Genomic DNA, 26131 nt, shown 5'->3' on the forward strand with positions numbered 1-26131 from the left:
CACCTCATTGTCTTTCAGAAAAAACACCAACTCCTGAACATACCATATTAAAGCCTACATTTCTAGTATATGTTGCTTGCTATGTTTGTGTATATGTGTGTGTATCTTGGATTCTAATATGTGTGTGTGTGTGTGTGTGTCTTAGACTGCCAAACCAAACTAATCACCAGTTTACAAATACACATTACCCTTTTTCCTTCTGAATACTTTTTAATTACCTTTTGAAATGACTTGGTGGCTATCTCTATCTAACAAAGCTCTATGCATCTTTCAAAGCCCAGAGAGATATTGATGTTCTCATAAATTCTTTCCTCTATGGTTATTCCATCCAGAAATTATGGCTTTCTTTCTTTCGTTTTCTTACCCTTTCTTTTTACCACTTTTGTGGCACTCATTGCACAGAATACTACCTCATATGCTTAGGTATTCAGGTCCACATCTTCTCTCCTCTAACAGATTGTGTATTACATGATAAGGAAAGAATGTATCTGATTCATCTTCATACCCAACCCTGTATAACTTAATACCTAGCATGAAATAGGTACTTGCTAAATATCTGTCAAGTGAATGACTAGATGAATAAATGTATTACAAGAATGCCTTTTTTTGTAAGAATGCCTTTCCTGTAAATGTAAGAATGTCTGATGTTTATAACACATCAGTGTTTTAGGGCTCTTTTTCAGCAGTGATAGAATATCCTCTAATAAAATTTTCTGATATAGGGCAGTTAGAAGTGTTTTCATTAAACAGTAAAGGAAAGAACGTGCTTAGAAAGAAAGAAAAATGACATAGAATCAAACAAGTATTGAGAACTTCTGAATATTATTCACTTGCTAAACTCCTTGATAATATTATTTCATTTAATCCTCATAATGTTGTCACATGGTGAGATTATCTTGATTTTATAAATGGGAAACAGAGATTCATACAGCTCAAGAAACTTACTCCAGGGCACACCTGGGTGATCTCTGAGCTTCTATGGTGTCTTGTTTTCCAGAGAAATATATGCCTTATATTATTTATATTCTTTCTTTAAAGATTTTTTTTGATAGTAGCTTCTCTAGTTTACAAATATAGAAACCAAGGTTCTGAGAGTCTGAATCTAAAATTTGCACTTAAATCTATTGATTTCACTGCACTGCATCATGTGGCCACTGCAAGCTCTGAATTGCTCTATGCCTGAGACAGCAAACCTTCTCTTATCCTCAACATCTTCTTCTACATGAATGTGGACCCTAAAATGACAAGTAATTTATGTCTTTTTTATTTTTAAAAGTATCGTAGAAGGCATGTATATATATATATATATATATATATGATTTTAAACAGTTAAATACATTTATAAAATATATAGAGATACTCTGACTCAGCAATTCCATACCCAGATATATTCCAGTCTTGGGTATATATCCACAGAAATAATTAATATGCTCACCCAAAGACATGTGTAAGAATGTTTTTGGCAATACCAGTCGTCATATCATAGCTCCGTTACTTTGTTATATATATAATATATTCACACAATAGAATATCATGTGGCAGTAAAAATAAACAAACTGAAACTACACAAACAATATGGAGAAGCTCAGAGATATAATTTTGCAAGATAGAAACCTAACACATCTATATGATTCAACTTATGTAAAGTTCAAAACAGACAAAATAATCTCTGAGGTTAGAATCAAAAGAGTAGTTACTCTTGATAAGTGGTGATTAGTTCACAGAAGAAACCCTGGGGCAACTTCTGAGAATGTTCCATTTCATGCCCTGGATGATGGTTACAAAACATTTCACTTTGGAAAACCACCAAGAGCTACCGAGAATATTCAATTTTCAATATGTGTATTATACTTAAATACAACTTTGATAAGAAATGAAGAGCCCATAGAATATGTATCTTTTGAAATAACTTTGTCACATTGCACTCTTTATTGCCTACACTCTCTATTGGTAAAACTCATCTAGCAAGAGAAAATGACTTTAGCATATAATCAAAGTTGATTTTAAAATAAATTCTTAGGCTTTCTGATAAATAAAATAGGTTCTTTGCAATTGACATGATTGATAGGCCTTTGGTAACTAGACTGAAAAAATTGTAGATTTGTATCTTGGCAGAGTTATGATTTCATTCAGAATAGTAAATACATTTACTGATAGCCTCACTTGCAATTATTTGGATTTACTAGGGTATCGAATCTTATATAAACCAAATCATAGCATAGTTTAGATTTCCAGTCACATGTGTGAAAATGTTTCCTGTTGCAGTTAAGAATCGCTATTTTTATAAGATTATATTCCCACCTCCCTTGACATACCTCACCACGTTCTATAAAATGTTAATTAGCACATAAAATATAGACTATCTGAAGTGTTTTTAGCTCTGAAAACCCATGGGAAATGGTATTTAATTTCATTGAAATGCAAAAATCTGTTTATTTGTCTAAGATTATACATCTTGGTTGAAAACATTATGTGGCATATGCTGCTTCTCACCCCTGAACACACTTCACACTAAGATACCGATGCCCATGAGAAGCAGAGCATCTGAAAGAACAGGCAGGAAAAAAACCCAGATATTCTGATTTCCCCCTGTCCAGTCTTTCCTAGAAAATTGAAACTTTCCTATTTTTATCATGGCCAAAGAATTATTTTAAGTGTTTTTTATTTATCTAAATGAAATTAATTCTGAGACATAAGAAGCCTCAAATATAACTTTCCTTAAATTTTCAAGGATAAGTAAGGGTTATATGCTGTGTTTCTAGGAATCAGACTCTGAACAGAGATTGAAGAACAGGAGATTTATTAGCAAGTGCTTTCTGGAATAACACCTGTGAGGGAAAAGGATGTAGCCTTGCTAGGAGGGAGATATTGAACTGATGCTGCAGTTTAATGGAGGCCTCAACTAACCACAGGTTGCTCTGGTGCTGGGATTGTCCTTGTTCCTTCTCCCAGATGAGGAGCAGGCTGCTCCTAGGAAGTAAGGTGTAACCTTGAGTGAGTAACTTCTTTGCTGAGAGCAGTTCCTGGAGAACGCAGGTTTTTGGTTTTTGGTTGTTGTTTTTTTGTTTTGTTTTGTTTTGTTTTAATTTTCAGTATTTTATTACTCATTGGGACATAACCATGTGTTTGGCCCTAGAAAAATTCCCTTTGTATTTTCAACTTGTGTTTTCTTCCTCTGCAAAATGAGGGATATAGATGGAAGTAGATACCCTGCTAGATCACATCAATTGCACAATTTTAATTATCTACCATATGAGAATTTGTCAGGTAAAAGCCTCTTGAATTTCATTTTTTTCAGGGTGTTTTTTTCTTTCATTGTAAATATATAAGGGAAAAAATGTAAAGTCAGCCTTTAAAGAAAAATGAAATCTCAAAAAACAGTAACCTAGAGTCTAAGAAAAGACTGAGGAAAGGCAGAGCATATAATTTTGCTTTTATGATAGGATGGATACTGGCTTTGAGCCTTTCTAGAACATTCTCTATGAAAACCAACTCTTTTTTTCCCCATTCTCATTATTTGCTTTAATTTAGTTTTAATGATAACGTTAAAGTTGGTTTCTGTTCTCTCAGTCTTGAATGTCATTCTTCATTCTTCTTTGATTTTCTGCAGGAAGAGTATTTTTATGTATCCCTATAACTGTCACAGTGCTGCATAAATAACTTTATAACAGTTGTTACTGAATATGAGTTGAAAACATAGAGGTCGTTTTTTGACCTTTTAAATAAAATTCATTGATTAGTAATTCTACTGGATTAACTAAACCAGCAGATCAGTAGGATTGTGCAGACATGGTCAGAATTTAGCCTTTAAGTTAGCAATGGTACCTATGGGGAATACAGAATTGTGTTTTTTGGCAGGATTTTACAAGGCAAGAAAATAGCATAATTGTCAGAGATATAAGAATAATCAAGATGGGACCTGACAGTGTTGGTGAAAGAATTTTGGATTATGGAGTACAGAAGGAATATAGACATAGCCTTAAGAAAGGCTTCCCAGAGCAATATGAAAACTAAAGATCCCTTACTTTTTTCCCACAGTATTGTGTTGGTTTCATGTGTATAGCAAAGTGATTCAGAGCTTTTAGATTATATTCCATTATAGGTTGTTATAAGCCATGAATATTATTCTCTATGCTATACAGTAAGTCCTTGTTGTTTATTTTATGTACAGTAGTTTGTAGCTGCTAATCCCATACTCCTAATTTCCACCCCCCCTTCCCCTTTGGTAATTATAAGTTTGTTTTCTATGTCTGTGAATCTGTTTATGTTTTGTATATAGGTTAATTTGTATTATTTTTAGATTCCACATATAAGTAACATCATATTTGTCTTTTTCTGTCTGACTTACTTCACTAAGTGTAATATCCTCTAGGTTAGCCATAAAAAAGGAGTGAAATATTGCCATTTGCAGCAACATGGATGGACCTAGATACGTCCTCACTTTTTCAAATATATGTCACCCAGTTCTTCCTTAATTCCTAACATCTTAGAGATTTTTCCAATGAAATGCACAGTGAACGCCATTTGCTCTTAGGACATTTTCACAGCTTTCCCGAGGCAGTCACCTGTCCAGTCACCTCCACTGCCCACCTCATCTTATAAAGTGTGTAAAAAAACCACATGAAAAAAAATGGGCCATGTAACCTTAGATAAACTAAGGGCCTTCCCTTAGCTAATAAATGATAGAATCAAAATTGGAACCCACACTTGGTTTTATAATCATAATTCCTGTTATTATCCTTCTCTAGAGAAATAATTTTTCTTTCTCATGTCATAAATCTTAAAGTCACCATAATTCCTTGAGGTCCAAATTTGAGTTAAAAACTATTTAGTTGCCTCTATCTGAATATATCACACTCCTCTTTCAGATGTAAGATGACATTTTCATAGTACTAGTTACATTTTAATGACGGTAATTTTCAGTATCTTTGGAAATTTTTGGCTTATATTTTAAGTGATCATATTTTTAAATTTTTGCTTATTTTTAAAAGTATGGTTGAGATATAATTGATATGTGTATATATATGTATATAACTATGTGTATCCTAAGGTATACAATCTACTAAGTTTAGACATATGCATATACCCATGAAACTCTCACCATAATCAAAGTCATAGACATATAAGGAAGTCATTTTAAACAATATTTCCTATTGAATGGTATTCAGCTCAGTCTTGGGGCAGATCTGTCAGAGCACAGCAGATTAATATAAATAACCAACATTTATACAGTGCTGAGTCCTGACCACCCAACCCTGCTGCATTTCTTTGTGGATGATCTCTTTAATCCTCAGAATCATACCGTAAGTTGGTACTGTGATCATTTCCACTTTACAGATGAGAAAATCCAGAAATAGAGAGTTTATATATCCTCTCAAGTGAATGTGTAGTATCTGCTACTCATAGCAAATTACCCTCACAATGTCAGCATCATAAAACAGCAGTTTATTTTTGCAGCATCTTCTGAGGTTTAGGGATACAGGAGTGATTTATCCAGGAGGTCTGTCTTAGGGACCTCAAGACATGATTCCTGGGACTTCTGGATTCCTCCAGAATGAGCAATCAGGAGAGAGAAAGACACACACACACACACACACACACACACACATGGGGGGGAGGAGATCTCATTTAACCTAATTTTGAGGCATACCATTACTTTTGTTGTGTTCTATTGATCACTAGACCAACTCTGGTGAAATGAAGCAGGGAACTCCACAAGGATGTGAATCAGTGGATAGCATCTTAGATACTGACTACAACACTTATTTTCCACCACGTAGCAGAACTAGAAAATTAACCCAGGAAGTTTGACCCCACTGTTTGGGCTCTTTACTGCTATACTAAGAATAACTGCAAAATACATTTGTGAATGTTCACTATTTTCCTAAAGGAGGGGTTTGGTGGAGGTTGTGGATACTTATGAATGCCATTTAGTCACAATTGATTGTGAAAGGACACCTGGAAATGTGAAGGAAATAGGAATATTCATCAAGGGCAATGGACATAGAATTTCCACATAGTCCAGGTTATATATAGGCCATTGCAGAAAAGAGATGGTAAACAACAACCTACTTATAGCAAAAATACTCAATATTTTTAATAAGTATACTCAATATTTTTGTTAACCTAAAAGAATCATATATATGTTATATATATAATTATATATTTTAAAGCAATATATGTATACACATATATCTGAATCACTTTGCTATACACCTGAAACTAGCACAACACAGTAAATCAGCTATAATTCAATTTAAAAAAGAGATGGGAAAGAAAGGCAGAATTAGAACTCATTTCATTTAAACTCTTTTCCTTGAAAATACTGTCTTTTCTATTTGTCTACCTCTCCTCAACAAATCTCTCAATGCTGTCAAGCATCATGTTAGGAAATATGGGATTGGCATATGCATACTGAGGTATACAGAATGATTGGCCAATGGGGACCTATTGTATGGCACAGAGAACCCTACCCACACTACCCAATATTCTGTGATTTTTCTATGTGGGAAAGAATCTGAAAGAGAATGGATGTGTGTAAATGTATAACTGAATCACTTTGTCATACAGCAGAAATTATCACAACCTTGTAAATCAACTCTACCTCAGTAACACTTTAAAAAAAAGGAAAAGGAAAAAGAAACAGCTACAGAGAGCTTTATTTCTTAAAGCTGTAGCTTTAAAAATAATCTCTACTTTAGCATTTAGTGCTAACATTTTTGAAAATGTTATAAAAGTTTTTGAATATCAACATGCCCTATTCAGGGATCTAGGTAATTTGGTGAGGGAATCTCTACTTGAAAAATCTTTGTGCATCAGTCTGAGATATAAATTCAATTGTCAGCAAGCTGTATCAAAACAGACTTCTTGTCATATTTGGCCACAAAGCAGAGATTTATTGAAAATACTTGATGATATTGCTCTCTGAGCTGTTTTACATAAACTTAGCAGTACAGTGAATGCTTTGAATTGTAGTATGAGGTTGTGGGTGTAGGGTGTGTGTGTGTGTGTGTGTGTGTGTGTGTGTGTGTGTGTGTGGTGCATGTATGTTTTCTGGCTTTCAAAACTGACATCTAGGGGAAAAAATACCATAATGCAATTCAGTACACGGTGTTAGGCCCAACTTATTTCAGAATGATTAGTTTTGTAACAACAGTTTTCTAAGTATAGATGTCTGTACCCTTTTAGGAATGAATCCTGTATCAAAAGCAAAACTTTGGAATACTAACTATTCTAGTTCATGGCAGGGAATAGAACATTGAGAATTTTTGAGATACAGACATGTACAACAAATTTATTATTTTTAAAGGACTTTTATTATTTGCAAACCTTTTGTCCCCAGGTCAGTAGTCAAGAGGCAAAACTCATAGAAAGTAAAATTCCTTTTCTTCAGTAATGAAAGGCTTGGGACTGGAATAGGAATTTAGTCTCTTGGTTTTTCTCAGCTCTCTAACTTATATAGAATCTGTGGCTTGCCAAATTGTTTTGTGTTCCTCTATTCAAATGTATTCAGCTCTGATCAGAAGATATTTGTGACATTCTTTTGCTAAATGTGTTATAAAATATTGGTTAAATTCAAATAATAATACTGACTTAAAAGGTGCAGAATTTGTAAAGTGGGTGCCTTCCATATCTAAGGGAGATACCATTGGCACATTTATTCATGAGTGAAAATTTTCAACACAGGAAAGTTTTTGCAATTTGGCAATCAATCCTAATGACTACGTCATGATCTCATTTTGATCAGTAAGATCACTGGATTTATTGTTTCACAGACTGGGATTTTGAGTTGTATAAACACAGACTTTATGGTATTGTATGACTCATTACAAATGTATTCACATCTCTTATTTTTGTTATTATTATTATTACTACTATCTAACATGGTAACTATACGTATTATTATTACTACTGTTTAACTATACACATCGGGAGACTAAATAACACATCGGGAGACTAAACAATACATCAAACTACTTTAAAATTCTTCAGTGGGTTAAAATGACAGATTTCTAAATATTCTATAAAATCTACTTTATTAACTCACTTGAAAAATATGAAGAATCTGCTGCCTCCTGCACTGTAATGTGACAGACATAAAAACTACAAAATTAAAACCTTTTTAAAAGGATTTTATCATTATTTTGGTTGAAACCTGACTTAAATTTTTTACTCTTTTTTTTTTTTTGCTTTTGTTTTTTAGGGCTGCCCCTGTGGCATATGGAAGTTCCTGGGCTAGGGGTCAAATCAGAGCTACAGCTGCCAGCCACAGCCACAGCAACCAGCAACATGGGATCTGAGCCACGTCTGCAACCTACACCGCAGCTCACGGCAATGCCAGATCCTTAACCCACTGAGTGAGGCCAGGGATCAAACTCTTATCCTCGTGGATACTAGTTGGGCTTATTACTGCTGAGCCGCAACAGGAACTTCCATGAATTTCTGATTCTTTTAAAAAGTTTCCTTATTTTCCTTTATCTAGAGTCTGTTCATGTGTTTGTATAGCCACAATTTACTATTTTTAAAATACTTTATTGATTATAAAGCATCTTTATTTGCAGTACTGTATATAATATAGTGTCAAGACCTCCCAAAGATAACTTAGAAAAATTCTGTATCACTGCACACATTTTAAATTTAGTATTTAATTTAAAATATTATAATATCTGTGAAATATGTAATCATTCAGTGAATACACATACAAAGCTATTTTTAATAATATTTCAATTAACACCTAGATAATGCCCTCCTTCAGTTTTTCTGGAAGTAAAAGTTTTAGAAACTTCTTAACTTTCAAAAGTATTTTTACTCATTCAAGTTGTTTACTTTTTAATTTTCTAGGCGATACAACTGAAAAGCTTTACCAAGTCTTATAAAAGTAATTAGAAAATACATCTGCGGAGTTCCTGTCATGGCTCAGTGGTTAACGAATCTGACTAGGAACCATGAGGTTGTGGGTTCGATCCCTGGCCAAGCTCAGTGGGTTAAGGATCCAGCATTGCCGTGAGCTGTGGTGTAGGTTGCAGATGCGGCTCAGATCCCACATTGCTGTGGCTGTGGTGTAGGCCAGTGGCTCCAGTTCTGATTCGACCCCTAGCCTGGGAACCTCCATATGCCCCAGGAGCGGCCCTAGAAATGGCAAAAAGACAAAAAAAAAAAAAAAAAAGAAAAAAGAAAATACATCTGCATTTTTTTTCACTTCGAGGTACTTTGTGTAATATAATACAGTGAAAAAGGATTGGAAACACTGAAATAACATATATCTTTACTAACATAATATTTTGAAAAAATGTTTTATCCTATTAAATGATTAATATATATTTATATTTGATTCAGGTAAAACACCCATTACTTAACCTGCTTAAAAGAAGAATTAATCCTCATTTTCAAACCAGTCAATAAAAAAAAGTTTTTATCTGAAAAAAACCTGATTTCATTTTCATTTCAAAGAAAACATGTTAATATACACTTCAAGGAGTATTATAAATAGAGTGAAAATTAAATTCTTGAATGCAATTTAAAGAGCAAGTTTACTTGAAGCGGTTCTTTTAAAGTGTTATATATTTAATGTAATTAATCTGCAATTTTAAGTTAAAAGTATTTTTTAAATCTGTTCCTGATTTACAATAGTGCAATATAATCTGTATCTTGATGATGAATCACTTATGTGAGTGGAATGTGATTTTAAAAAAGAAAGATTTTTCCTTCGATAAATATACACTGCTGTGCATGTTGAACTCCAGCAACTGGCATTAGGGTGTGATTAAGTAAAAATTATGTATATAATAGAAATAACTTCATTAAGTTTATAGACCAGAATATACAGTTGAAATTGGTCATTCTGGTAGCTAACTTTAATTTAATTTTTGTTAATAAGAGGTAGGGAATACTAAATATTTTCTAAGATGAAGATTGACTACAGCTAGAGTAAATGTGTCATGATATGATATAATTGAATAGGTATTTGAAAAATGGGGATGAAACAGTGCTTACTAAACCTAGAAAATATTATATAAGAGATAATCCATAGGCTTAAGCCACTTTAACTTAAAACATGTTCAGTATTTCCAGAAAACATTCAGTTGCATTTAAATTCATGTGTCACTAACTTGTACTGTTTTCACTGTTTGAAAGTGTTTTCCTTCTATTTAAATATAAATCCTTAGTATGATTAATTACAATATAAAATGATATTCTCTCTCCAGACTGTAGATCTCTAAAGCATTGTATCCTTTCACAAAAAATAGTACAAAATTCCCATTTCCTTAGCCTACTCTATGCAATATATTCAGTTTCTGAACAACCCAGTATTTCTAGTGTTATTGTTCCTCCTGAGAGAAAGAATAAGACAAAAACAAAACTAAACTAAACAGCTAAATAAAAACCAGGAAGCCTTAAGATGGCTTTATGTGGCTGATTAATCATTTCTTTGAAATCAGGAAAGTTTTAAACCTCAGAGTACTGCTCCCTAGTAAGATTATTGAAGAGTCAATTGTCTCCTCTGTAAGTAAGAAAGGGGCTTTCTGGAAAGAGAGGTAAGTCAAGGAACCTACATGATACTAGGAGGGGTGTACATGGATTTGAAGATGTGAACATTTAGCCATTTCCTTTTTCCTTGTTAAGTGGACACACAGGATTGAAACAATAATGATTACATCTTTGTTTTGCAGCTGTTGTGAGTGCCATCCCTGTGCCAACCCTAGAAAGTGCTCAGTACCCAGGAATCCTTCCATCGCCCACGTGTGGGTACCCCCACCCACAGTTCACCCTTCGCCCGGTACCATTCCCAACACTGTCAGTGGACCGAGGATTTGGAACAGGAAAAGGTCAGTATATTGGATTTTCCTTTCTTTTTACTAAGAGCAGATGAGTAATACCAGGGTTGTCTTGTCAAATTCATTTAAATGTTCTTATCTTTTGGAAAGATGGATTTACCTATGGCCTGGCTACTAGAATTTTCTTTTCTAGTATGGATCAGTTTATATGACTTTGGACTGATTTTCTAGGAGTCTTTTCACAATCCACTGCACTGACAACATGGGGAGTTGTGGGGAAAGAAAGGTTAATTGGATCAGTGAAACAATGACATGATAGGTGCTTGAAATTGGGACGTTAATAAGCAAGTGACTGTCCTCCAACATGTTCTTATTTGTCTGTTGGTTATAATTAAAGACATTGATTTTCCTGATGAACCAATATCTGGATGAAAGCTTTAGCTCTCTTTAGTTAAATCATTTCAGCATTACCTTTTCATCTTTAGGAAATAGTGGAAATAAAATATTTCCAGAGTAGTATTTCATCTGTTTTTATTTATTTATTTTTACAGCTTTAATGAGATATAATTGACATTTAACATTTTATAAATTAAAGGTGTATAATGTGCTAATTTGACACACTTACATATTGCAAATTGATTACCACCATAACCTTAGCCAACACCTCCATCAGGTCACATAATAAGCATTTCTTTCTTTTCTGTAATAAAAACTTTTAAGAGATACTCTCTTAGCAACTTTCAAGTGTATAACATAATATATCACTGACTATAATCACTATGCTGCATGTTAGATTCCCCAGAACTTATTCACCTTATAACTGGATGTTTGCGTTCTGACCAATATACCCCTTTTTCTCTCGTCCCCCAGCCCCTGGTGAGCATCATTCTAGTCTCTGTTTCTATGAGTTTGGCTTTTTTAGATTCCACATATAAGTGGTATCATATGGTATTCACCTTTGTCTGACATTTCATTTAGCATAGTTTCCTCAAGATCTATCCACATTGTCACAAATGGCTGGGTGTTCTTCTCTTTCATGGCTGAACAATGCTATGTAAAAATATATATTTGGGTTCTCAGTTCTGTTCTGTGTGTCTGTTTTCATGCCAATACTATAGTGTTTTGATTACTATGGCTTTATAGTATAGCTTGAAATAAAGAACTATGATGCCTCCAGCTTTGTTCTTAAGATTGCCTTTGGCGGAGTTCCTGTCATGGCTTAATAGAAAAAGAATCTGACTAGCATCTATGAGGAGGCAAGTTCGATCCCCGGCCTCGCTCAGTGGGTTAAGGATCCAGTGTTGCTATGTGCCATGAGCTGTGGTGTAGGTCACAGACATGGCCCAGATCCCATGTTGCTGTGGCTGTGGTGTCAACCAGCGGCTACAGCTCCAATTGGACACCAGGCCTGGGAATCTCTATATGCCAGAGGTGTAGCCATAAAAAGATTTAAAAAAAAAAGAAAAAAGAAACAAAAAAGATTGCTTTTGGCTATTTAGAGTTCCATACAAATTTTAGGATTTTTTTTCTATTTCTATAAAAATGACTTTGCAGTTACAGTAGGGATTGCATTTAATGTATAAATGGCTTTGGAGGTAATTTTAACAATATTAATTCTTCCAATCCATAAACACAGGCTATCTTTCCATTTTTGTGTTGCTTGTTCAATTTCTTTCATCAAAGTCTTGTAGTTTTCAGTGTATATAGCTCTTTCACCTCCTTGGTTAAATTTCTTGCCAAGTATCTTGTTTTTCTGATGTTATTGTAAATGAGATTGTTTTCTTAATCTCTCCTTCTGATAGTTTGTTGTTAGCATTTAGAAATGCAACTGATCTATGTATATTGATTTTGTATCCTGAGAGTAGTGTTTAATTTGTTTAAGAAAGGTAGGAATCAAGAGAGACTCTTGAGCTATTATACACACCATGATGATTTTCCCTATGTCATTTGACTTTTTTTTTTTTTTCAAGCACAGCATTTTAAAATCGATTTTCTGGCATTCTTCTCTTAGTTAAAAACAGATGACTCAGCAGCCCCTGTGAGATAGGATATTTTGTAATAGATAAGATGGTAACAGCAATAAAATATATTTGTGAGGTAGCTATATTTTTTCCAACCCAACAGGGACAACTCTAAGAAGTCATAAATCGTGTAGATGTAGCAAGGTTAGAATTAAAAGGCATCAAAAACCTGCCAAGAGAGAATTAGATTTATTTTCCCTCTTCTCACTACACATCATGTGTACAGAATAGAGTTGTGTGCAAAAACTTGAAGAGAAAAATCCCCAAACCATATTGAAGGTAATTAAATGGGAAAGATGTAAGAAGATGAACAATCCATAGTTTCACAATCCTAAGAAAACTAGGAACATGATTCTAGTCAAAGAATTCATAACACACAAGTCCCTTCTTTGACTTCTTTTTTTCTTTTTCTTTCTTTTTTTCCTTTCAGTCCAACTGCAATGTATGAAAGTTCCCAGGCCAGGGGCTGAATCAGAGCTGCAGCTGCAGCCTAGGCCACAACAACAGAAATTCAAGATCTGAGTCACATCTATGACCTATGCCACCATAGCTAGTGGCATCACCAGATCCTTAACCCACTGAGCAAGGCCAGGGATCAAACCCACATCATCACGAACACTATGTCATGTTCTTAACCCACTGAGCCAAAATGAGAACTTCCCTTTTTTAATTTCTGAAACGAACTCTCCCTAATAGAAAAGAGAGGTTTATAGTTTTATCTTAGTTTTCATCTCATTGGTTTACTGTTTATGACTTTTTTAAATTTCATTTATATCCGCTAACTTTAAAAGGGAGTGTAACAATAGTCTTCATTTGTTCATTACAGCAAGACTAAGACAAGCCAAAGTTCACCGCTTTTTAAAAAGGAAATTAACTATTATAAGTGTTCCTGTCATTTCTCTTCCTTTTTAAAGGCATCATCTCCTTCTGAAAATCCAATATCCCATTTACTCTTAACTTTCTCTTTTTATTTGATGCAGTATGCAAAACTGTCTCATTAAATCACAGGGACAATGATTCCAAAAGTTAAATTTCAATGAAAAAGAAAACAGTAAATAAGCTAGTATACATTTTGTTCTCATCCAGGGTTAAGGACCACAGATGTCTTTGTATCTGTGGTTAGTCCATATACCACTCTGGTGCAGGATTTTGATAGTGGAGATTTTGATAGTGGTATAAGATTTTGCATATGTGAGGGACATGGGAAATCGCTGTGCCTTTCACCAGTTTTGTTGTGAACCTAGAAACTACTCTAAAAAATAAGGTCTCTGGAAGAAATGAAGGAGGGAGGGAGGAAATTTGGTCTCCTCAGTAGATTTTTTATTTTGTTTATTTAAAAGTAAGAATTATTAAATAAATTTAATTATATAACTATTATATAATATATAGTACAAATATAAAATCAGTAATGTAACTATTATGTAAAGTTATCAAATAAATGATTCTTAACAGAAGGCTTAGTTTAATAATTTTTGAACCTCATCTGAAATCAAAAGGCATAGACATTCTACTCCTGGTCAAGATTTCATAGATTTTTAAAATATATATTCAGTCATTCTTCACGTATTTTTTGACCTAAGCTATGGGCAATGCAAAAAGGATAGGAACAAATATGTGTTTCCAAGCAACTTCTTAGAAAAGAAAAAATAAAATAAGCACCCTCTTTTCTAGAAAAGCAAATGTTCTCTAAATCACTGTCAGAAACAGTTAACTTCCAGCCGTTCAGTATTGGTTTTTAAATGCCTTGGAGAACACTAAACATCCCTGTTCTCTCTCAAACAGAAAGCATTTCATGTCTCTGGCTGGAGATGTCTTATTAGTCACCTTGAAAAACAGTGAAAGGCACACCTAGGAAAAGAAACATTTGACTGTGTAAAGTGGGAAACTCTCCTTCCTCCAAAGTTATCAGAAAGACCTTTGAGTTCACAAGAGATAAGTTAATAAAACTCTGCTCCCAAAGACTACTGCTGTCTGAAGTCACAAATACAACTGAATTTCTCCCCAGCCTAAGAAAAGGAATGATAGAGGATACAGTACATTTGTATTACTCATGTTTGGTGATCCACAGATAAAGATTTATGCAGTCTTAATGGACAAATCCATTCTCTTCCTGCAGTTCTGCTCTTAGCCTCCACAGGCAAATGAACTGGGCTTTGGGTAACAAGGAGCAGTGCTGTATTTTGAAAAATTCACATAATCTTCTCCAGGTCTCATTTCTACAAATCACTATAAAATAGGTGCCCCTGTTTTCTCATCTTGGAAACAGATACTAGAGAAGGGTAGATAGTTTCTTTCCACTCTTGCTTTCAATGTTGGTGTTGTCTTAATGGGAATGCTGGTCAACTTTATCCATGATATTTTTCTGCCCCAGCTCTCACCCAAATTGGAAATCAATTAACCAATGGGACTTGCCTTAAGTAAAGACAGCACAGTGGAATTTGTGAATTTTTCTCTAGGGTCTTCTTAAAAATCCAGGCTCTGAGGAATTGGAATGACTCTGGAATATTGCCTGATGCTATTCTTCTGAAATTACTGAGTATTTGGTTCCTAGAAGTGTTCGTGTTTTGAAGTGTCTTTGCTTAGAGTTATCGGTGTGTTATATTTCTTTCAAATATTGCAATTTCAGATAGAAGAAAAATCCTCATTTCCATTTTTGCAATATTTTTGCCAGTTATTCTATAGCAATTATTTATGTGTTGACATTAATTATTATAAAGTGCCTTGAGATTTGTCTCTGCTGTGTGATTACATGCTATTGGTACAATGAACTCCTACCATTTCATCACTTGAAAACTAGTGCCTTGCCAGTCCATATTTGATTCTCACTTTAGTCTCTGAATTGCAGGGAGGCTGCACTCTGTGGGCGAGCAGAGGCTTTCTTTGCTTTCCAAGCTCTTAGCACAGCTAAATGTCATGTCACAGAGCCAGTTTGTTTCACATAGGTGTCCTGAAGCAGTGCCTGAGCTGGCCAAATGGGCTCATCTGAAATGAGAGCTTTTCTCCAGTGGAGCCACTGCTATTGTGTTTAAGAATTTTTCACTGCTTTAAATGTCAGCCAGTTCTAAAAAGCATTATTTTTTTGTTCTATGTAAAATATAAGAATTATGAATTGTCTGTGGAAAACCTGTATCTTATCCATCGTACAGGGTATTACAAAAACAACATTTTGAACAAAACAAAAACAGTCCTATGTGCATTATTGACACATTCAGTCTTGAGGCTGGGCCCTCCCGACCCCACCTAGCCCATCAGATCATTTACTTTCCTTTTCATTATGTGGTACTAAAGATTGATTTTGCTAAAGAGCTGGTCCATTGGTATCAAGCTGTCATTACTTCCTTCAAAGTCAAGGACCACATTGCGCGATTCCCAGTGGGAATCATGGTGGCCAGCTGAAAAGCTGGGGATGGACGACTGGCTTGCAGAGCATTTTAATTTTTTTTCAAAGATGCTAAAGGGAGTAGCAATGAGAGTACCTTCCTAAAATTCACTGAAGACTTCAGAATTTATGTGAAGCCTGAGGTTTTTTAAGAAACTAAGGTTCAGAAGACAAAAAAAAAAAAAGCACATTTTATTAAACCTATCATCACCATGTAGTTTTTGTCATAGATCTCTTTCACTTCCAAAATGTAGAACAAAGAGAAAAGGTAAAAATGAAGGAAGGAATAAAGAGAGGCATCCCAAAATATTTTTTTCTATAATAACAAAAGCAGTTTCCAACATATGATATGGATTTACCATAATCCGTCTTCAATAGAGAGAATTACTTAAGGCAGATTTCTGAAGAACATTGTGAAATTTCTTTTCCTGGAGAGAAATTTTTAAAGTGATGCTATGGACCCTTTAATAAAAAAACAGCCCATTGGTAATAAAGAGGGACCCAAATGTAGGTTACTATAGCTGCTTCTCTCCAATTTAGAGTGGAGAGATTCTGTATTTTTATTTGAACAATTGACCATTGGTCATTTGTTTCTTTTGATGAAATATGAGTCCAGTGTAAAATCTGGATAATTTTCTTTGTCTGTCAGACTATATTCTGAACCACCTAATTAGATAACCTTGATTGACCACAAGTACGCACATGTTCCCTTTATGTTCCTACAAACAGTTTAGCTCCTTATGACATCTACCTGAAGCCCCCTTGCCCTTTTGCCTTTATCTGAGAACTGACATCACCTAAGATATGCTTTAATGTCTTTCTTGCAGCCACACACTGTAACTTTGAGATTGTGTATGGTGCGCTTTTCCCTTCCATCTTTTTTCATTCTTTTTATGGCCACACCTGTAGCATATGGGTAGACCAGGGGTAGACTCCCAGCTGCAATTGTGCCCTGCATTGGGGCATCTCCAGACCCTAATATCAAACCTGCAACCTCACAGAAACAATGTTGGGTCCTTAACCTGCTAAACCACACAGAAACTCCTTCCCTCCATCTTCCATAGCACTTCCTAACTTAGGGATAAGGTACTTCTCTTCAAACTATTCCTTTTTTTATTTTGGGGGTTTTTTTTGAATTTTTTTTTACTTCATATAATGATTTTTATTTTTTCCATTATATATGATTTACAGTGTTCTGTCAATTTTCTGCTGTACAGCATGGTGACCCAGTTACACGTAGATGTATACATTCTTTTTTCTCAAATTGTCATGATCCATCATAAGTGACTAGACATAGTTCCCAGTGCTACACAGCAGGATCCCATTGCTTACCCATTCCAAAGACAATAGTTTGCATCTATTAACCCCAAACTCCCAATCCACCCCACTCCCTCCCCTCCCCCTTGGCAACCACAAGTCTGTCCTCCAAGTCCAAGATTTTCTTTTCTATGGAAAGGTTCATTTGTGCTGTATATTAGATTCCAGATATAAGTGATATCATATGGTATTTGTCTTTCTCTTTCTGACTTACTTCACTCAGGATGAGAGTCTCTAGTTCCATCCATGTTGCTGCAAATGGCATTACGTTGTTCTTTTTGATGGCTGATTAGTATTCCATTGTGTATATATACCACTTCTTCCTAATCCACTCATCTGTTGAGGGACATTTAGGTTGTTTCCATGTCTTGGCTATTGTGAATGGTACTGCAATGAACATGCAGGTGCATGTGTCTTTTTTAAGGAAAGTTTTGTCTGGATATATGCCCAAGAGTAGGGTTGCTGGGTCATGTGGTACTTCTATGTATAATTTTCTAAGGTACCTCCATACTGTTCTCCATAGTGGTATACCAGCTTACATTCCCACCAACAGTGCAGGATGGTTCCCTTTTCTCCACACCCCCTCCAGCACTTGTTATTTGTGGACTTATTAATGATGGCTGTTATGACTGGTGTGAGGTGGTATCTTGTGGTAGTTTTGATTTGCATTTCTCTGATAATCAGGGATGTTGAGCATTTTTTCATGTGCTTGTTGGTCATCTGTATATCTTCCTTGGGGAAATGTCTAATTCAGGTCTTTTGCCCATTTTTCCATTGGGTTGTGGGCTTTTTTGCTGTTGAGTTGTGTAAGTTGTTTGTATATTTTAGTGATTAAGCCCTTGTCAGTTGCATCATTTGAAACTATTTTTCTCCCATGCTGTTTAAGTTGTCTTTTTGGTTTTCTTTTTGGTTTCCTTTGATGTGCAAAAGCTTGTCAGTTTGATTAGGTCCCCTTGGTTTATTTTTGTTTTTATTTCTGTTGCTTTGGGAGACTGACCTGAGAAAATATTTGTAAGGTTGATGTCAGAGAATGTTTTGTCTATGTTCTCTTCCAGGAGTTTGATGGTGTCTTGTATTTTATTTAAGTCTTTAAGCTATTTTGAGTTCATTTTTGTGTATGGTGTGAGGGTGTTTTCCAGTTTCACTGATTTACATGCAGCTGTCCAGGTTTCCCAGAAATACTTGCTGAAAAGACTATCTTTTTCCCATGTTATATTCTTGCCTCCTTTGTCAAAGATTAATTGACCATATGTGTCTAAGTTTATTTCAGGATTCTCTCTTCTGTTCCATTGGTATGTATGTCTGTTTTGGTACCAGTACCATACTGTCTTGATGACTGTGACTTTGTAATATTGCCTGAAGTCTGGGAGAGGTATGCCTCCTGCTTGGTTTTCATTCCTCAGAATTGCTTTGGCAATTGTGGGTCTTTTGTGGTTCCATATAAATTTTTGGATTGTTTGTCATAGTTCTATGAAAAATGTCATGGATAATTTTATAGGGATTGCATTGAATCTGTAGATTGATTTGGGTAGTATGGCCATTTTTACAATAGTAATTTTTCCAACCCATGAGCGTGGCACTTCCTTGGTAAGGTTTATTCTAAGGTATTGGATTTTTTGTGGGTGCAATTTTAAAAGCTATAGTATTTCTGTATTCCTTTTCTAATATTTCATTGTATACAGAAACGTGACTGATTTCTGAATGTTAATCTTATATCCTGCTACTTTGCTGAATTTGTTCATCACTTTGAGTAGTTTTTGGGTTGAATACTTAGGGTTTTCTATATAAAATATCATGTCATCTGCATACAGTGACAGTTTTACCTCTTCTCTTCCTATGTGGATGCCTTTTATTTCTTTTGTTTGTCTGATTACTGTCACTAGGACTTCCAATACTATATTGAATAAAAGTGGTGAGAGTGGGCATCCTTGTCTTGTTCCAGATTTTATTGGAAAGGCTTTCAGTTTTTCTCCAGTATTATATTTGCTGTGGATTTGTCATAAATGGCTTTGATTATGTTAAGGTATGTTCCCTCTATACCCACTTTGGTAAGAGTTTTGATCATGAATGGATATTGGACTTTGTCAAATGCTTTTTCTGCACCTATTGATATGATCGTGTGGTTTTTGACTTTTCTTTTGTTAACGTGGTGTATGATGTTGATTGATTTCCATATGTTGAATCATCCTTGTGTGCCTGGGATGAATCCCACCTGGTCATGGAGTATGATCTTCTATATATGTTGTTGGATTGGGTTGGCTAAAATTTTACTGAGAATTTTTGAGTCTATATTCATCTAAGATATTGGCCTATAGTTTTCTTTTTTGGTGGTATTTTTGTCTGGTTTTGGAATTAGAGTCATGGTGGTGTCATAGAATGTCTGTGGGAGTGTTCCTTCTTATTCAAACTTTTGGATAATTTTAAGGAGAATGGGTATAACTTCTTCTTTGTATGTTTGATAGAATTCACCCATGAAGCCATCTAGTCCTGGACTTTTATTTGTAGGGAGTGTTTTTATTACATATTTAATTTCATTTTTAGTGATCAGTTTGTTCAGTTGATCTATATCTTCTTGATTCAGTTTTGGTAGGCTGTAAGTCTCTACAAAGTTGTCCATTTCTTCTAGGTTGTCAAATTTGTTAAAATACAATTGTTCATAGTATTCTCTCATGGTTTTTTGTATTTCTGTAGTATCCATTTTGATATCTCCTTTTTCATTTCTTATTTTGTTTATTTGGATTTCTTCTCTCCTCTTCTTGGTGAGTCTAGTCAGAGGTTTGTCAATTTTGTTTACCTTTTCAAAGAACCAGCTCTTAGTTTTACTGACTTTTTTCTATTGTTTTTTGAATCTCTATTTGATTGATTTCCTCTCTGATCTTTAGGATTTCCTTCTTCCTGCTGACTTTAGGTTTTGTTTGTTCTTCTTTTTCTAATTCATTTAGGTGGTGGGTTAAGTTGTTGATTTCAGATTTTTCCTCTTTTTTGAGGAAGGCCTGTATTGCTATGAATTTCCCTCTGAGCACTACCTTTGCAGCATCCTATAGATTTTGAGTGGTTGTGGCCTCATCATTTGTCTTGAGGCATTTTTTAATTTCCTTCTTGATTTCCTCATTGACCCATTGGTTTTTTAGGAGCATGTTGTTTAGTCTCCTTGTAGTAAGTTTTTTCTCATTTCTTTTCCTGTGGTTGGTTTCTGGTTTCATGCCACTGTGATCAGAGAAAATACGTGAAATAATTTCTATATTCTTAAATTTGTTGAGGTGAGCTTTGTGCCCCAGAATGTGCTCAATCCTTTAGAATGTTTCATATGCACTTGAGAAGAATGTGTATTCTAATTTTTTTGGATGCAATGTCCTGAAAACATCGATTAAGTCTAACTTTTCTATTGTGTCCTTTAGGATTTCTGTTGCCTTATTGATTTTCTGTCTAGAGGATCTGTCCACTGATGTGAGTGGGGTGTTAAATTCTCCTACTATGATTGTATTCCCGTCAATTTCTCCTTTTATGTCTGTTAGTATTTGCTGTAGGTATCTGGGTGATCCTATATGAGGGGCATATATATTGATTGTAATATATTCTTCTTGAATGCATACTTTGACCATTAAATAGTGTCCTTCTTTGTCTTTCTTCATGGCCTTCATTTTAAAGTATATTTTGTCTGATATGAGTATTGAATCTCCTGCTTTCCTGTCTTGTCTATTGGCATGAAATATCTTTTCCCACCCCCTAACTTTCAATCTATATGTGTCCTATGCCCTAAGGTGAGTCTCTTGTAGACAGCAGATTGTAGGTTTTTGCTTTTTTGTACAATCCGCCACTCTGTGTCTCTTGATTGGAGCATTAAGTCCATTGATATTTAAAGTGATTATTGATAGATACATATTTATTGCCATTTAAATCTGTTTTCCTGTTGATTCTGTTTCTATTTTATTATTTTCTCTTTTTGTTTTGGTTTGGTTATTTTATGCTTGAGTACTTTTCAGTTTTTGTGAGTGTAATGTCCAGTTTTGATTTGGGATTGCCCTGTTCTTTAAGTATGTTAACCCCTTCCTGTATCTGCTTGCTTTAGCCTAATAGTCATATAGGCTGAAACACATCATTAAAATTAAAAAAAAAGAAGCTGTATTTTCTTACTTTCCTTCCCCCCATTGTAACATTTTGTTGTCTTTTTTTTTTAACATCTTCATGTTTAGATCTGTATGCCAGCTTATTTAAGTGATTGCTTTCCAATTGTGGTTTCCTCCATCCTAATTCTTCTTTCTTTTTTTTTATTTAGAGAAGCCCTTTCAGTATTTCTTTCAGGATGGGTTTAGTATTGCTGTACTCTTTAAGCTTTTGTTTGTTGGAGAAATTCTTTATTTTCCCTTCTATTTTAAATGATATTGTGCTGGATATAGTATTCTAGGTTGCAATTTTCTTCCTTTCAGCACTTTAAATATATCTTGCCACTCCCTTCTGGCCTGTAGTGTTTCTGTAGAGAAATCATCTGATAGACTTATGGGGGTTCCCTTATAATTAACGCTTTGCTTGTCTCTTTCTGCCTTTAGAATCCTCTATTTATCTTTAACTTTTGCTATTTTTATTGTAATATCTCTTGGTGTGGGCCTGTTTTCAGTTCAACTTGTTTGGGGCCCTCTGTGCTTCCCATATCTTGGTATCAGTTTCCTTGTTTCCTTTAGATATGGAAAATTTTCAGCCATAATTTCTTCAATACATTTTCAATCCCCTTTTCTTTTTCTTCTCCTTCTGGAATTCCTATTGTGTGTAGATTGGCCCACTTTATATTATCCCATAGGTCTTTTATATTGCTTTCATGTTTTTTTCATTTGGCTTTCCATCTGCTGTCCTGATTGGGTGATTTCCATTATTCTATCTTCCATGTCACTAATCATACCTCTGCATTATTCATTATGCTCTTATTGCCTTCAGCTCAGTTTGTGTCTCTGCAAATGAATTTTCTAGTTTTTATTGGCTCCTCCTTACATTTTTCTAGTTCCTTTCTAAAGGAATCTGAATTACTGTTCATATCCTCTCTTAATTCCTTGCTATTCACCCTTAATTCCTTCTGTATTTTTCACTATCTCCCTTTTGAACTCAATGTGTGGCAGACTGCAGAGGTCTGTTTCATTGTTGACTGCTTTAGGTGAATTCTCCTGTTCCTTTAACTGGGAATGGTTTCTTCATCTTGTTTGTGTTTTTCTTTTTCTGTGAGTTTGGGGAAACCAAACTAGTCTTGTAAGGCTACTGCTATACAAGAGCACCCCTTTGTAATTTTTAGGGGGTTACTCTTTATTTTTGGTGTGAGAGTTTGAATATTTGCTGTTTCTTTCTTGGGTATGAGCAGGCTGTTATCCCCAGGATGCACAGTGTATTTTCAAGGAAAAGGAGGCAATGCCCAGTAGTTAGTGCCTGGTCATTGGGCTCTCAATAGCAGCAAGGACCTGCAGGAAAGTGGCACAGGCTACTCCTAGTTGCAGGGCCCCATGAAGTGGTAATGAGCTCTAGGCAGATCTTCAAGTTGACTAGAGCATTTGGCAGTAGCAGCAGCAGGGTGCGTGAATTCTCAGGGGAGTGAGAGCAACAACAGCTGGTGTTTGATAGAAGTGCCCTCCTCTGAGGTGATTGGAACCACAGGTGGTGCCTGTTCAGGGACCCCTAGTGGTAGCGAGCCATGACCACCTCTGGAGTCAGTGATAACTGTGGTGGTTTGCCCCTGCCACCTGTAGACCTTGCATGAAGCAACTTGTCTCACTTAGCCCACGTAGGAGGTGCTGTACAGGGTACTCCTAGTTGTAGGATCCTGGGAAGTGACAGAAATCAGGCATGTGGGTACTACCCAGACTGTTTGGCATTGGCAGCAGCAGGGCAGGTGTGTCCGCAGGAGTGCAAGAGCATCAATAGGTGGCATTCGGTCACAATGCCCTCCTTTGTGGTGCCCTTGAGGTGAATGGGGCTACAAGTGGTGCCTGTTGATGAACCCCTAGTGGTAGCTGGGCACTCCCACCCCTGGAGCCAGAGATAACTTCAGTGATTTGCCCCCATCTCCTGTATACCATGCTAGAAGCACCTTGTCCTGCCTAGCCCCCACTGGAGGTGCTGCACATGCTGCTCCTAGTTGCAGGTTCCTGGGAAGGGACAGTGATCAAGTATCTGGGCACTGTCCAGAGCATTTAGCAGTGGTAGCAGCAGGGAAGGTGTTCTCCTAGGGGAACAAGAGCAACAACAGGTGTTGTTCAGTCACAATGTCCTCCTCTGTGGTGCCCTCTGAGGTGGTTGGGGCTGCAAGTGGTTCTTTTCAGAGATCCTGGTGGCAGTGGGCCACACCCACCTCTGGAGTCAGAGATGGTTTTCACCCGCCACCTGCAGACCATGCAAGAAGCACCCTGACCTGCTTAGCCCATGCAGGAGGTGCTATACCAGCTGGTCCTAGTTGTAGGGTCTTGGGAAGGGACAGTGATCAGGAGTCTGGGCACTGCCCAGAGCATTGGGCAATGGCACCTACAGGGCAGGTGTGTTCCCAGAGGGGTGAGAGCAGTAATGTGTGGTGCTTGGTTACAATGCCCTTTTTCTTTTTTGCCAACTCCTGAGGTAACTGGTGTCGCAGGTGGAGCCCACTTATAGGCCCCCAGTGGTGGCAAGCCATGCCTCCCTCTGGCCTCCAAGACAAATGTCGGGTCTGTCCCTTGTAGATCATGCAAGAGGCACCACATCACACTTAGCCCCATGATGCCCTTAGCCCATACAAGAGGTACCTGGCTACTGGTAGCCTGCACAAGAAGCACCCAGTCTCCTCTAAGTGAGCAAGAGGATTCTCTCCGCCTGTAGCCTGCACCAGAGCCAGCCAGCCCTCTGAGAGCCCCCAGGCACAGGTGTACACTCTGGTGAAGGCAGTTTCCTATGGCAGTCCACCCCTCCTCCTCTCACCCTCCCCAACAATGGTGCCTTGCCTCTCCTGCAGGTCTGGACCTTTTCCTGGGTTCCCTCTACCATGGTGTTCTCCTCCCCAACCCATGGCATACCACTCCCCCGCCCATGGTGCACTGCTCCTTAGCCCCTCAGGCTGTCTCCACATAGGCAGCCCCAGTCCTCTTCCCGGGATTGACCTCTTGAAGCTGAGTCTCATTGCCAAGCCCCCACCCAAGCATCTCAGTCTCTGGTGTCTAGGCCAGTAGTTCAGATGATCTGTGTGGTTCTCACTCTGCTTTGCTATTCTCAGTCCAGTTGCTTCAATTTTCTGTGACTCTGAGGTCCCTCCAACTCTGCTGATCTTTCTGTCACTTAGGTGGCTTCCCAGAAGGTGGGTTCCTTTTCTCCTTCACAGCTACCTCTCAGGAATGCTAGTCCCATTCTGATTCCTTTTCTCCCTCTCTCATTTTTCTTTTGTTCTACCCAGTTATGTCAAAAGTTTCTTGCCCTTTCTGGAGATTTAAGTTCTGCCAGCATTCAGTTGATGTTCTATGCAAGTCGTTTTACATGTAGATGTGTTTTTTTGATGTGTTTGTGGGAGAAGGTGAGCATGACCTCTTACTCCTCCACCATCTTGCTCCACCTCCTCAGGTTGTAACTGAACTCTTTTCTTTTAAGTTCTAACCAATTTGCTCTTTTTCTTGGATACATTTTCCTTATTTGAAGAGATCTTTTATTGAGTATTTGCTTGTTTTCTGGCTCTGATTTTTATGTGGCTATACCCTGTCCTCAGCCAACCCCATATTTCCCTATCTCCATCTTTGAAGGGGGTGAGCCTCAAGCCTTCTCAGTGAGTCAAAGCCACCTCTAACCTTTCCGAATATAGAAAACTGAGTTTTATTACAAATACCCTCTGCAGGCACATTTCACTTTTGCATATCTTTAATATTTTGTCTTGATCTTGTGTGTCTTTAATCTCTGCTCCCTTCAGCAATATCAGATTTTCTTTCTATCTCCTCTGCCCTTTGCTGACTTCACTGAGCCTTTCAGAGAATTGCCTCAAAATTATCTCACAAACTAATTATCTTGAAATATTTCCTGGTTGCAAATTCTCTTTCAAAAGTGAAATATTATCCTCTATCATTGCATTTTTTTTCTCAATTTACAGCATTTTATTTTTTTCTTTTCTTTTTCTTTTTAGGGCCACAGGTGAGGCATATGGAAGTTCCCAGACTAGGAGCTGAATCGGAGCTACAGCTGCCAGCCTATGCCACAGCCACAGCCACACCAGATCTGCAACCTATATCACAGCTCACGGCAGTGTCAGATCCTTAACCCACTGAGTTGATCCAGGGATGGAACCTGCATCCTCCTGGATACTAGTCAGGTTCATTACTGCTGAGCCACCACAGGAACTCCCCCCAGTAGCACTTTATTAAGAAATGAATCATCAGAAGTACTCTTATTTCATCAACGCTTAATATCTACTATGTAGCCCTTTCTATTTGAAGTTTAGCTTGGATCTGTTGAGTCTGAATATGAGTAAATAATGTCAAGTCAGTGTCCCTTAGCATGGGAAACTGACTGGTCAATATTTTAGTCCAACTCAGCTGTGTTCTCTGGAGAAAAGGTATGTTTCCACATCAAAACTTGTCCAAATAGCCAAAGTCTGTCACAAATAACTATGAGAAAATCTCTTCAACTATAGTAGTCTGACTGAAAATTACAAGGTT

The 26131-nt window shown here is 36.5% G+C and overlaps 1 protein-coding gene across 5 annotated transcripts in view; it reads left to right on the forward strand.

The window, feature by feature from the left end:
• DCC (DCC netrin 1 receptor) overlaps window positions 1-26131 on the forward strand; it is a 1237100-nt gene that overhangs the window by 1157517 nt on the left and 53452 nt on the right. For all 5 annotated transcript variants that reach the window (XM_021073456.2, XM_021073460.2, XM_021073463.2 and 2 more), the window contains one exon: window positions 10671-10826. In XM_021073456.2, coding sequence (XP_020929115.2) covers window positions 10671-10826 — 156 coding nt within the window. The remainder of the gene's footprint in view (window positions 1-10670; window positions 10827-26131) is intronic.

The sequence above is a fragment of the Sus scrofa genome, chromosome 1 (assembly GCF_054392235.1).
Source record: "Sus scrofa isolate SSC_HxYL_T2T_F1_AM1 chromosome 1, Sscrofa_HxYL_maternal_Yorkshire_Landrace_v2.0, whole genome shotgun sequence".
Taxonomy (NCBI): domain Eukaryota; kingdom Metazoa; phylum Chordata; class Mammalia; order Artiodactyla; family Suidae; genus Sus; species Sus scrofa.